Source organism: Schistocerca nitens, chromosome 5, assembly GCF_023898315.1.
Source record: "Schistocerca nitens isolate TAMUIC-IGC-003100 chromosome 5, iqSchNite1.1, whole genome shotgun sequence".
Classification (NCBI taxonomy): Eukaryota; Metazoa; Arthropoda; class Insecta; order Orthoptera; family Acrididae; genus Schistocerca; species Schistocerca nitens.
Genome location: NC_064618.1, coordinates 557,795,666 through 557,810,374, shown reverse-complemented (window position 1 = coordinate 557,810,374; position 14,709 = coordinate 557,795,666). Strand labels below are relative to the sequence as shown.

At 40.7% G+C, this 14,709-nt stretch overlaps 1 protein-coding gene across 1 annotated transcript in view; it reads right to left on the bottom strand.

Annotated features, from left to right (window-relative positions):
• Positions 1-14,484, bottom strand: part of LOC126259474 (methylosome protein 50-like) — a 42,998-nt gene extending 28,514 nt beyond the window's left edge. The window contains exons 1-5 of the mRNA XM_049956311.1: positions 14,226-14,484; positions 13,980-14,146; positions 13,572-13,747; positions 13,307-13,479; positions 13,055-13,232 (exon numbers count right to left, since the gene is read on the bottom strand). Of these exons, the coding sequence (XP_049812268.1) occupies positions 13,055-13,232; positions 13,307-13,479; positions 13,572-13,747; positions 13,980-14,146; positions 14,226-14,349 (818 nt within the window). The 5' untranslated portion in view covers positions 14,350-14,484. The remainder of the gene's footprint in view (positions 1-13,054; positions 13,233-13,306; positions 13,480-13,571; positions 13,748-13,979; positions 14,147-14,225) is intronic.
• Positions 14,485-14,709: the final 225 nt, after the last annotated feature.

The window sequence follows — 14,709 nt, the reverse complement described above, 5'->3', positions numbered from 1 at the left end:
ACTGGAATTTGCTTAATTTTTTAGCTCTTCCAGGAGCTCCTCGACAGAATAGAAGGAGTGAGCCATGAGGAAACTCTTCAGTTTAGACTTAAAAGAGTTTGGGCTACTGCTAAGATTTTTGAGTTCTTGTGGTAGCTTATTGAAAATGGATGCAGCAGAATACTGCACTCCTTTCTGCACAAGAGTCAAGGAACTGCATTCTACATGCAGATTTGATTTCTGCCTAGTATTAACTGAGTGAAAGCTGCTAACTCTTGGGAATAGGCTAATATTGCTAACAACAAACGACATTAAAGAAAATATATACTGTGAGGGCAATGTCAGAATTCCCAGATTTTTGAATAGGGGTCGACAAGAGGTTCTCGAACTTACACCACATATAGCTCGAACAGCCCGTTTTTGAGCCAAAAATACCCTTTTTGAATCAGAAGAATTACCCCAAAAAATAATACCATACGACATAAGCGTATGAAAATATGCGAAGTAGACTACTTATACAAATGTACTGCCGACCGAGAGAGAGAGAGAGAGAGAGAGAGAGAGAGAGAGAGAGAGAGAGAGAGAGAGAGAGAGAGAGAGAGCGCTGCAGCACCAGCAGGGGTGTACATTTCTACCACCGCCTGGCGCACTACAAATTTGGAAATTTTCAGATTTTTTTTTTTAGTACTTGCAGTGCCTCTTAGCAACTAAAATTTTGTAAAAGATTTCAGGGTAGGTTTCAACATGTGTTATTGGACCATTCCCTTGTGAGACCCAACACTGTGTTCTTAGCACTTGAGCACCATACCAATTTCCGCACTGCACTTGCTATGCACAACACATAACGTAACACTGCCAACACATACCGGGGAACTGCTGGCCGAGGTTATAGCAGACACTGCCGAATTTGTCACAACAGTACTCTGAGTAGGATTATAGTGTCCAACATCTTTTCTGCCTTTCAGACAATTCAGTTCAAATGTCCTATTCTGCAATGCCATTATATTATTAGTCTAGTTTTATCATGTTTACAACTATAAAATTGTTTAAGTAACAGCCAAGACCTTTGAGAAAAATCGCTTTTGTGTATTGCTTAAAGTTTATTGGACATAACCTTGGAAGTTTCACAAGACATGTGGCCTGATGTTTTTGTCAATTTTCCTCAGCATATAATGCTATGCCTTTGTCTTTTTATGCTGTTTCGCATTTTTCAAGCAAATCAGTTCCATCCACAATATCAGAGAGATCTCAAATTTTCTAATTTCAACACCCACATGACTAAGTACAGTTTTTGAGCACATTTAAATCACGAAATTCATTTTCTGGACCTACTGAATTTTTCTACTTTTTGCTTGTTCTTATGACCTTTCATTTTTTCTTTGTTACTCATGTCCTCCATTTTAAACTTATTTTTAGAGGTCTCAGGCCATAACCTGTTGTATTTCCACATTTCTGCACACTGGCAACTTCTTCAGGGATCACTGTCACTGCCTGGTTGCAGTGGGATACCAGCAGTCATGGCTGCTATGCCTCCCCTACTCTTTCTTTTGGTAACTGGTAAGTTTCTTCTGTTTTCGCTGTCACCAGCTGAGGTTAGCCCTCTTCAAAATTTTGGCTTCTATACTGATTGAGGCAGTCAGCTGTCGTGGGCACTTGAGAGGCCCAGGCTTAAACACTTCAGGCACGGACAATGCTGTGAGCAGCTTAGGCTGTGTTTGCATTGCTGTCAGCGTGGCCACGGTTGGCAGCAGGGCCTCAAATACTCTCTGCAGTGTCTTAGCCAGATGTGTCACCTTTTTGAGCACTGCAGAGTGTGAGACGACAACTGCAGCTAGGTCGCTGTTGTTCGCACTGGGTGCTGCATGGCAGCTGAGTGCAGCTGAGGTGTGGTCATAGTGTTGCCACTCCTCCTGCTTTTGTCTGCTTCTGCTCTGCATGCCTTCCTTCTTGGTGGGTCGGCTCGCTGATCTCGTGTGCCCTCCCAGACACACTTCATGACACAGATGCGCCTTCTCCGACTGCCATTTGCTTATGGGCCACGGGCGTTGTTCTCGCTGGTCAGTGTCATCTTTACATGGGCCTGCCTTGTCATTGCCTGCATGCCTGGACACAAACCTTTTGCACATGCCCCTGGAAAGGAGCAGTGGCGAGTCTCGTGCCCCACCTATTGGCAGCAGAAACACTTCACCATCCCCTTCTGCTTCAATGATCCACTGACCTTTGTGTTGGCCACCCACTTGAGCTTTAAGAGTTGTCTGTTCTCAAGTGTGTCGGCTGTGATGACCAACAGCAATAACATCCCCTCGTATGAGACACAGGATTTGATGCATGTCACTTTACACACATCAAATTTCATGTCAGTCAGCTTCTTCTTCAGGAATTCAGGGCCTGTTGAATTGGGGAAGCCCTTGCATATGACCTTCAAAAGTTTTTCTGGAAGTGAGGCACACGAGTACCAGTGGATCACTCACACTGATGCCTCTGCCGTCACATCCGGTAGTCTGCTGAATTTACAACCTGAAGTCGCTCCAGGTTTTCTCCCGCAGCCCTTACTATGTCGACAGCTCAGTCCACTTATTCAGGAGCTGCAGGAATCCTCAGTAGTCCTCCTCCACTTGTAGTAGAATGAGAAGCGACCACCTCTCTGTCCGGCTGACTGTTGTTGCTGGGTGGGAGTTGGCAAAATCTTCTTGTGTAGAGTGGCCGCCTTGGGCAGCGGTATCACTCCCCTGCTGCTCTGCCATATCTTCTTCCATCAACATGTTGAAACGGTTGGCAGTTTATGTAGACCACAGGGAGGGGGAGTAGCTGGCCTTGCTGCTCACTTTGACTAGAAAAGGCAAGCCCCGCCATGCTGATGTCAGCTATGGTGCCCTTTTTGCTGCCTGTAGTCGAGACAGTGGGCTATCTCTTCTTCTTGGGTGCCTTCTTTTGAATACCTGTCTGCACCACATCTGACCTCTTGCACCACTCGCCATCGAGGCGGAACAGCACGGTGGCAGTTTTGCGATGCTTGCACTCTGCAGTTGGAAGCGTGCTTAGTGCTGGGTTGTGCACCAGTAGGTCTTCATCACTGGACAAGTCTTCCATCTGTTAAGTCCAATGCAGGCAGTGTCGGTGTAGCAGGCGAGAGAGAAGGATCCTCCTGACAATGGTCTGCCACATCCAACTCTTCTGTCATCATATGTGAATGGCCAGATGAAGCCTGTTTGGAAGCAGGCTCAACCAAGCAGTGACCCACCACCCCATCCTTCGGAAGATGTGTGCCAGCTCGCATCCATGAGTCATCACAGTGGAGCAACAGCATTAGTACATCTGTTCTCTACTGCACCGAGCGTGCGACTCATGATACTTATTTTGCATTCATTTCACTTTATATATAAGACACCGACTAAACTAAGTAAGTTGTTATATTGCCGTCTTCATAAAACACAGACCAAGAATATTATATACACACACACACACACACACACACACACACACACACACACACACACACACACACACACACCTACCTTCTTATTCTGGCTTCCAAATTAAAGAAATGTGTTTTACCAACTCTTCAACATTTTCTGCAGATTACCATGAAAGCATGAAAGTTTAAGCATCAACTCTTAGTGAGAACAACATGAAAAGAATAGATTGCTACTCACAACATAGAGGCATTGAGTCACAGACAGGCACAATGACTTTTCATTGTGCCTGTCTGCGCCTGCTAAACTTTAAGCTTTTGGAAAGCTTACATGTTTAGCAGTCTCTTCATTGTGCTTGTCTGCAACTTGATGGTTCCTCTATGTGGTAAGTAGCCATCTATCCTTTTCACATTGTTATTCCATCCTGGACTTTCAACTTTTGATGAGATTTCTGTGTTCAAACTTTCAAGCAACGCAACTTCAGTGTCAGCTAGTTTAAGATATCAGAAGCACATTTCACAGAAATTCTGAAACGTCACACATTGTAAACAAATTTTAGAACGGGAGCAGGGAGCGGGGGGTGTCAACACGCAGAGGGCTTAGCTAAGATTGAGATGACATAGCTGAGACTTCACACAGTCAAAAAAGCCTTGCAGATTTACCACATTCCCTATATCCTATACAGATACCTCATGAAAAAAGAAATACAATGATTCATTTCACAATGCTATTATATTAGCTGTTATGTATAGCAATATGCCGTAACTTCAGAAAACAGTACAGTGTAGAATACATTACTGTTCACACGTAGATTTGAACATCGTAAAATATATTTATTGTGAAAGAGAAATATATAAAACTAGCAAATAAAGATTCTAGAGATCTTTTAAATATTAAATCTATTACATAAAAATGTGAATGTTCATTTGCTCAAAACTGTAGCTCCGAAAGTTCTTCATCAATTCCTTTGAAATTTTAACAAGTTGCATTCTAATATTCACGAGGTCTCTGACACCTACTGGAGCACCATATTATATCTAAATAAAATACAAGAATAAAATTGTTATACATACAGAGTGATTCACGAAGATATGCAAATTTTTAATACATTATTCTGCAAATAAAACTAAAGAAAAAAGTTCATATAAACATAGGTCCACAAATTTTTAGTTACAGAGTTATGGCTAACAAAAGATTTTGCCTGAAAATTATCAACTTCATTAATATGAAGCCATCACAAAAGTGTAGGAGGTTAAAGAAAAACAATTTCAATTTATTTTGTTGTTATTGGTCTGGCGAATCTAATAAAACATGCCCCAGATGTGTATCTGCAGTAGTTTTCCAGAATATCCAGAAAAGCAAAGATATAATTTCATAAAATTTTTAATTTACTAACTACTTGGCCCAATTTGTTTTGTTTATTTTTATTTTTTTTTAATTCCAGGCAATTACACAATGTTTTCAACGGAAGTTTTAGAGAATTTTGGAAAAAATGATGGTAATAACATTGACTGAAACTGTATGATAGATAATCTGCTTTTATTAATTTATGTTAAACTACAACAGATACTATGTGGTTTCACTTAAATACACTGTTGTGTTATGTTCCTTCCCTGAACAAACAGAAAACTACCTCGTTTCAAGGTTAGGAAATGACTAACAACTCACTAACGGTTGCCAACAATGACTAATGTTTCCACATTCTTAGTGGAAAATAAACTAATTTACTTGTACAATCTTTTCTTCTCTGGATGGTCTGGAAAACTACTGCAGATACACATCTGGGACATGTTTCATTTGATTCACCAGACCAATAACAACAAAATAAATGGAAATCTTGCTTTACTTTAACCTCTTACAGTTTTGCGAGGGCTTCATATTAGCGAAGTTGCTAAATTTCAGGCAAAATCTTTTATTAGCCGTAACTAAACATTTGTGGACCTATGTTTGTATGAACGTTTTTCTTTAGTTTTCCTTGTAGAATAACATATTAAAACATTTGCGTATCTTCATGAATCACCCTGCAATGGCGCTCCTGTAGGTATATAAAAAACACTTGCATATTCAAATGCAACATTATGTCAAAATTTCACAGGAAGCTGAAGAACTTTTGGAGATTGAAGACTGAGTAAATAAAAATATTTACATCTACATAAATAAAAATGCTACTGTTCACCTGTTTAAAATCTTAACTCTCCAAAAGTCTGTGTGTGTGTGTGTGTGTGTGTGTGTGTGTGTGGGGGGGGGGTGCGAGTATATACCTGGCCTTCCCCCCCCCCCCCCCCCCCCTAAGGTAAGTATTTCCACTCCCAGGATTGGAATGACTCCTTACCCTCTCCCTTGAAACCCACATCCTCTTGTCTTTCCCTCTCCTTCTCTCTTCCTGATGAAGCAACCTTGGGTTGCGAAAGCTTGAAATTTGTGCGCCCCTTTTTTTAATTGTGTATCTACCAGCGCTTTCTCGTTTGGTAAGTTACAGCATATATATATATATATATATATATATATATATATATATATATATATATATATATAGAGAGAGAGAGAGAGAGAGAGAGAGAGAGAGAGAATGTATCTAAATATGTAATTCAAAAAGTTGAAACAGTGTTAGAAAAACCTCAAAAGTACTCTCGATTTATTTCAAATTTCTACAAGTTACTGTAATAAATGTACGGACATGTGTATAACATTGCTTGCTAAAAGGGAAATTGCATGTATGGCTTTATAGGTTTATGATGAGAATATTACTACAGAATCTGAATTTGCAAAACAATAAAGAACGTTCAAGTCAGAGAGAAGGGCAATATGTGATGGACAGAGGGGGTGGGACAAAATAGGCATAGAAAGCGGTAAGGAGGAAATGGACAAAGAGGGGCAGGAGGAGATTAGGACATGTATCAAATTCCCATACATCAAACAATGAAAATCCAGGATGGAATAATGACAATATTATGAGAAGGATAGACTGCTACTCATCATATAGTGGAGCATGCTGAGTCACATACAAGCACAACAGAAAGAGTACACACACACACACACACACACACACACACACACACCTCAATGCAAACAACTGTGTCCAATGGGAGGAGAAATCTAGGGGCGATGGGGGTGGGGAGGGGCGATGTGGGTGGACAGGTGCTGTCAGGAGGTTAGATGGAGGGCAGGCTGGGGTAGGTGAGAGTGGGAAAGGAGAGAAGTTAAAAGGCTGTGGGTGTGAGATGTTGTCTAAACTCAGCGGCAACTGAATCAACTGCCTCTCATTATGCCCGAAGATGAAAATGTTCTACCCTCTATCCTTCCCACCCTTCCCCCCAGAGTGGTATTCTGCCACCTACCAAACCTACACAATATACTCACACATCCCTACAGAACCCCTGCCCCCAAACCCTTGCCTCATGGCTCATGTCCCTGTAATAGACTTGGAAGCAAGACCTGTCCCATACATCCTTCTTCCACCACCACCACCACCACCACCACCACCACCACCACCACCACCACCACACCTGACCCGTAATAGGCAGAGCTGACTGAAGCCATTCATGCAATCTTAAGGCCAAGCTGCATTCTACGTGGGCATGACAACCAACAAGCTGTCTGCATGAATGGCCACTGAAACTGTGGCCTCAACCTTTGTTGGTCATTGTCCTCCACCAATCCCCGTTGTGTTCCCATTAAACACCCTTCTTTTCCACCAATGGCACCCACATCCACAGTCTACTTCTTTCCTTTTTCAATCACCCCCCTCCCCACTCCGGCCCACCGTCTAACCTTCCAACAGAACCTGGCTGCGAATCTCTCCACCTTATCCCTGTATGTTCCCACAAACAGAACTTTACTGTCCTCACCCCTACCCTCCTATGTGGTGGGTGTGTGGGGTCCAATTCAGAAGGCCTTTTTGGCAGAAAGCTTACTTATTTAGGAGTCTCTTCGTTGTGCCAATCTGTGACTCAACATTCTCCACTATACTGTTAGTAGCAATCTATCCTTTCCATAATACACTTCCTATACATATTATGCTTTCTCCTTTGCATATATGCTTTCTCTTTTCCGTTTAACCAGATGGAGCCACAGCAACACATGGGTGGGGACAGCTGGCATACAGCAAATACGACCTGTCAAATACTGTGAGCAAAGTTCTGCACATGAAGAAGAGTGCATGGTAAGTGCTTACTACAAGTAAAAAATACTCAAGCAATATAATTTTGGAACATTATTTAGGGTAAAGGTCAAATAACAACAATGTGAAAATTAGTCACTGGGAGAAAATAGTGAATTTTTTAGAGCTCAATTTGGAAAAGGGTGAAACAGTAAGAAGTCCTCATAATGCCACTGCAAAATTTTCAAGGGTACTTGAAATGGAAATGTGTAAGACCACATCAAACAACTGCATTTACAACAGTCCAATGCATCTGTTCATCCATTTGGCTGTTGCAATGGGTAAAGTGCAAGTGATCAGATTCTTTGCCAATTCCCTCCCTACCTCCCCTCTTTTTCCAGGTGTGACCACAAGTCAGCTTTTCTTCATGCTAATCTTAAAGTAACAGTGAAATTTTTGTCACCTGAAAATTATTTTTGCTGTAAATAATTTTTATGCAAAGCTGTAATTAATTTCTTATTTGAACAAATAAGAATTAGAAACACTGAGCTCAAATTTTTATTTTGAAATTATTTGCTATATGGCTTACTATCTTATCAATTCACCCTTGCAAATAAAAGATGCAGCCTTAAATGAAAATATACTATATCTTCATTACAGTAACATGACGACAGGAGAAGAAATATCAAGCATTACTGTAATGAAATTAGTTATGACAACAGCCACCACATGACAAACAAAGTACTCAGGTAAATACATTTGATATGAATAAATGCACTATCCTCACATAATCCTATCTTACTTTGTATACCTTTTATATATATTTAATCTGTAATGTTTCCAACATGTTCACTCCTTTTACCACCCTGTAGGCAGCAGTCAGCCAGACAGAACAGACACGAGGCCTAATCTTCGAGTGGTGTTTACATATCTGACACTGTTGTGCTGAATGGTGTGAGGATGTGAAACAAGACAACATCTCTCTTAGCACATCACCGTCTACAACTCTGAAAACATTTCATGCTAAATATTTTCTTACGTCTTATGTTACTTCAACCATGTCTGTCTTCAGAAGGCTATTCCCACTAACACGCATAATCTACTTCCCTCTATATAACGAGTTCTGACTTGACAAAAATTTTCAGCAGCCATTCTGCAAACTACAGACTACTATACACTTCTATAACCCAGGTTAAAGCTCAAAGTGAAAGTGCTGCCTCTGTTAAATGTGAGATAGACCTACGAGTCCTACCTGTGTTGCTTCACTGTCAAAAATGCTTATTCACTTTTTAATTTTGCAGTAGAAGTTCTGTTAGTATATTTTTAACTGGGCTAGAGTGACAGTGTTCCCATCCCTTTCACAAAATCTTGGTTGTAGTGACACTGTTCAGTAGCATGGCCTGTAACTCAGCATGGTGTGCAAACCAGTGATTGTGAAGTTGAAGCAGACACATCGAACACCAAGTCATTGTGTGTCCACATATCACAATCCCATGAGCACATCACAGCTGACAGCTAATGTATAAAAGGGCAGAGTAGTATCAAACTGGCAGTCTTATCACTTGACAATAGCCGCAGAGCACCTGTCAAAAGCTCGTAGAATTTTAATGACTATGTGGCGGGAAGGCTGAGAATATTTTATTCCATGTTACCAAACCAAGACACTTGCATTCTTACATGACTGCCAAAGTTTTAGTTGGACATCGGGCAAAATATGGTTCATTTGTTACTGGTTTGAAGTCCTATGACAAAAGGCAGGCAGAATAATTTAACAGTCTAAAGGTACATCCCTATACCACTCCAAATCCCAACCTGCTGCCACATTTATCACATCCCTGTGGAAGACCCAGGTGCAGCTCAATCCACCCACCCTGCACTTCATATTCCAGTCCTATCACAAGTTTATCCTCTCCCATCAGGGGCCTGAACACCTGCAATAGTGGCCCTGTCATTCACCAGCCTCACTACAATCACCGCACAGCTTTTTTTATTCATATGATTACCAACCAGCTGTCTTCCAGGATGAACAGCCACTGCGTAACCATGGCCAAGAGCGAAGTAGACCACCCTGTGGCACAGCAAGCAGCTGAACATCATACACTTAATTTCAACTGCTATTTCACTACCCGAGCCATCTGGATCCTTCCCTCCACCACCGGCTTCTCTGAACTTTGCAATTGGATTTATCCTTAAAATACATTCTCCACTCCTGTAATTATCCCGGCCTTGACCTACAGTAACAAACTGTTACCACACCCTCCAACAATTTCCACCACATTTGTTCTACTGTCTCCTCCCCACTCACCTCCGACTATATTTGCAGCCATCTGCCAACACATCTGCCCATCTTTCCCCGTTCCTCTGCTCCTTTTCCCATCTCCATGCCCCACAACCTCCTGATGCTGCACATGTTGGCAGTCTAGTCCCTGCACACTCCACCAGACAGCGTTCATCTCTCTCCGCACCCATACACTACTATCCTTCCCCGCCCCTCCAGATTGCGCTTGAATCCCACGTTGCATTCTGGCCCGAGATGGAGTTGGCGGTCATGTGTGCCTTACATGAGCCTTCTTGTGTGTGAACTGTGTCTCTTTACTAATGACGGCTGGGGCCGAAAGCTTTATGGAAGTGTCTTAATTGTGCTTGTCCAACTTTGTGTGTCTTTTACAGTAAGTAGCGATCTTTTTTTCCGTATATGATTGATACTTCTACCTGGAGTTTCCATTGCCGGATACCTACAAATATGATTGACAAAACTGTTGGTTACACAAAACAGTGTGTGTTTCAGAACGGAGATGTACAATTCAATATACAAGGGGGAGAGATTCTTTGTTTATTTCCTCTTCAGAAATGAAAGCTTTTTTTTTGGGGGGGGGGGGGGGGGGACACGATAAATTAGCAGCCATTATGGAGGTGTACAGGGACTTTTAAGGAAGTAACTGCAAAATCAATTACTCGCTATCAGAATTTGTGACGACTGATGAAATTCTGCTTCCCTTTCAAGGTCAGTGTACTGTCAGCCAAATAGCCTGAAATTGTATGCCATGTGTGATAGAAGATTTTATGCGCACAGCTTTGAGATACACTGTAACAAACAAAGGGAATGTTCTTGCTTTACATCAAACAAACCATTCGACATAGTTAAGCAACTGGTTCAGCGTATCTTTTGAGTCTCTCAGAAATGTAACTACCGTCAACTACTATACTAGCTATCCATTAGCACAGTTTCTTCTGGGCAATGGTGTAACATTTCTCAGTACAATGAATATCCCAAAGAAGAAAAAAAATGTGTCCGCCTGTTATCTACAATGCACGATAGTGAGGAAACAGACACAGAAACAGGAAAAACCTACCCCAATAACTGATTATAACCATACCGAGGGAGGGCGTGGATAAAGTTGACACAAAGCGTTCATTTTACTAGACTTCAAGAAAAAATGCAATATTCTTCAGATATTTGAACATGGTAGCAATAAATGCACACATTGTGGATGTGTAGTAATGTACATCAAACATGTAGCAAACAGGACTTCCTGGAAAATATGGCTTTCACTCTTTGAACACTACATATATGTGCGTGCGTGCGCATGCTGCCACCTCACACACTACCGAGAACCAACTAATACCAAATCGACAAAACAGTTAAAAAAATGGGGCCCCACACAAGAATAAAGACTACTGTACATTGTTCAACATGAAAACATTTTGTATGCAAGAATCAACATGCGAAGTAGTTTTCGACTGTCATCAAAGAAGATATGGGGAAATTGAAGTGCACAGCGATTGATATTTAGCGTTTTCATATTTATGTATGTTGTACCTTGTAATTAATTTCAGTTAATATTAGAAATACATGTATACATTTTATACTGTAATTATTCAGTATTATACATTACAATTAAGCAATACTTTTGCTTTCAATAAAGTGCGTAGCTACATATTAATTTATCTTTATCCTTTAAATTGGCACCAAAGTCAAAATAAATACTATTTTTCTGTGATTTTTAATGTCCTTAGATTGTACTGACATACAGGTATTTATACTTACAAAAATGTACAAATGGTACCATTTTAGGGGTCGACAGAAGCGTCCGATCCCACGCGTCGGCTTTGACCCGTGACGTAAGGGTGTTGTCGTGTGTGACGTCATGATGGCGCAGAGTTTGGTTTGAGTGTGGCTGTCTCCAGTTCTGTTTTATCTTATTTTATTTACTTTTCTGATCTGTTCGTTCTATCTCTTGAGATTTTTTTTCTAAATTTAAAAACACTTATTACTTATTTTAATTATCTGTTTCCTCCAATTTCTGTTTTAGTTTATTATATTTATCTTTCTGATTTGTTCCTCCTATCCCGTGAGATTTTTTTTTTTAAAAAAAGAAACACTTATCAGCTACTGAAGCATCTTTATCTTCTATGGGTTGCAGGGGTTACGACCCCTGGGGAGGTGGGTGGGTATTCATGCATGGCTGTCTTCACTTACACGTTGTAGCTACGCAAGGCGTCTAAATTTGTTTATATTTAGTTTGCCCCCCACCCAAAACACCCCATTTCCCGCACTTGTCCCGTTAGTGTCATTAGGCTTCTTGTGGAAAGTGTGTGTGTTTGTTTTTGTTTCCGCCATATTTGTGACATCATGGGTCAAAGCAGACGGGCGGGATCGGACGCTTCCGTATTTGCCATTTTAGATACGCAGCACCAAGTCCATGTACAGTACCTTATGAGAATGTGATACACACAGCATTTAGAGGATTAAACTCATCCAAAAATATTGTCAAGGTACAAGATACAACAGTATTAAACACAGAGAGAGCAATCTCTAGCACTGTGTGTACTCAGATTCTCAGTTTACAGGAGATACTGATATTCGGCCAAGTTAGGTCACCACATTAAACAGAGGACCTATAACCCAGATATAATGCAGGCAAAAGAAAATTGTGTTGTCATATCTACAACAGAAGAGTATGTTGCTGTATCTAATGCAGCTGCTGAAATAATGTGGCTTTGCACATTCTGGCAGGAGCTCTGTATCAGTGTGGAACAGCCAACTCAATTCTTTGTTGAATACCAAGGCACAATGCCATTGTTAAAAAATAATGATCGTCACAAAAGAACTAACCACAGAGAAAGTGGTGAAAAGATCAATGATTGTTTTATTCTTGTATCCTGTACCAAGTCTGATCATTTGGCAGACTTATTTAAAAAAGCACTTACCAAAGTCAAGTTACAAACTAACTAGATCATTATCAACTGTCTGTCTAAAATCAGCAAACAAGATAGGGAGTGTTGTGCTGATTATCTTGTTATGTCTGTGTGTCAGTGGATAGTATCTTATTTGGGCATCTGATATTTCTATATCTTCACTACTTCTGATTGCTTTGTGTACCTGTTAATAGAACTTTTTCATCCCGAACTGTAATAATTTGATCAACACAGCGCAACTAAACTGTTACCCATTGCACACTACAAGATGAGTACACTGCACTTTAATTATTGCTACTTAAGTCACTGACGAACTATGTAGAATATGCCAAAAATAAAAATTGTAACTGAAGTATTTACTTACCAATTGGAAAACCTAAGTTTATAGACAGGTCTGCTAAATACAGTCAATGTATCCAGAGGTTGCTTCGGGTGCCGAACATCGACAGTAAAAATATCACCAGTTATGGAACCAACAACAACAAACTCAGATTTTTGTGGCCGCCAGTCTACTGAAGTGAACCCTATATCCCTCAATAAAACTGCAACATTAAACATACATTAGTCTAAACTGAAGCAAGAATAATTTACATCTCATTTAACAGTATATTTCTACCTGAAGATGGTTGGGATTTCCTTGTGTCCCACAATAGTGCTGTACCATCAAGAGAAGTTGATGCCAGAAGGCATCTGTCCATAGGACTAGTTGTCACTAACGTCACATGATGTGCGTGAGCAGGTCTGTACGTATGTTCTGGAGCTAGTGCCTCTATATCCCATACCTTTATACTAAATATGATAAACATTTTAAAATTAAAATTTACCCACAGTAATAATGCATTCTTATAATTAACTGTGGCAAAACATGTGAGATATATTACCTGCAATCAAAACTTCCTGAAACAACCTTCTTCTTATCGTTAAATGTTGAAAGGGAGCTAACACTATCATCATGCTCGCAAGCAGACCCGAGGCATGTAAAATGAAATGAATCTTTATCCTCAGATTCAATCAAGGCGAGTACTTGAATAACACCAGAGTCTTCGCCAACAACAATCTAAGACAAGAAATTTTAAATCAACATTTGTTGAAATGTAGAAGCATATATACTTACTGAGTACATGCAAAAACCACTGACAATATTGTTTAGTATTACAAATCAGGCCACATCATATATCAATAAACCTAACAAAAGATCCTCCAAAGCTCAGAACTGTGCAAACTTCGGCCTAACATGGGTGAATGTCACTCGTTTCCCGAAAAATTAAATACTTCTGCTGAATACTTACTTTATACTTATCTTGCAGGAACTTCCCATCGCATACACCCGTCTCACGATCAACGCCTGCTAGACATTTATACACATCTGGCGTAAGTTCTGCATCCTCAAAATACCACAGCGAGCCACACCAAAACCGCCCCGTTAATTCTGAACATCCAAGTAACGTAGATCCATCTGCAGCACAAACAAATCAGTAACACACACACACACACACACACACACACACACACACACACCACTGAAATAAACATACCTTCAGCAATTTCGATGATATCTAAATATTTTGCAATGCCTGTAACAGGTTCTTGCTGCAAGTTGCGATAAGCTTCAGCATTCCGATTAGGCTCTACTTCGTACAGTCCTACGTCTGTCTCCATTTCCAAGACGTTCTCTACCTAGTACCTAGTACCTACCTAAACTTAACAATCCCTCTTTTCTGCTACAAAATTCGAAAAATTGTCTTTCCGCTTGTAACAAATGCCCTCGCCCAGTATTGCCAACAGACCCATTCACGTCTTCGTGCATACCTTCGACCAATATCTGCGGTCGAAGGTGTATACCACAGTCTAACATAACAGTCGCGACACTTCGCCTCGATTTTGTTGCCTACAGCGCGAGCAGCGCCCCAAGCGGCTGGTAGGTTGAACTGTGAGTTCGGCGCGATCGTGAAAGCAAATAGTGATTGTTTATTTTGATTTATACAATGATTCTTACCATCGAGAGCGTTTGTAGCGCAA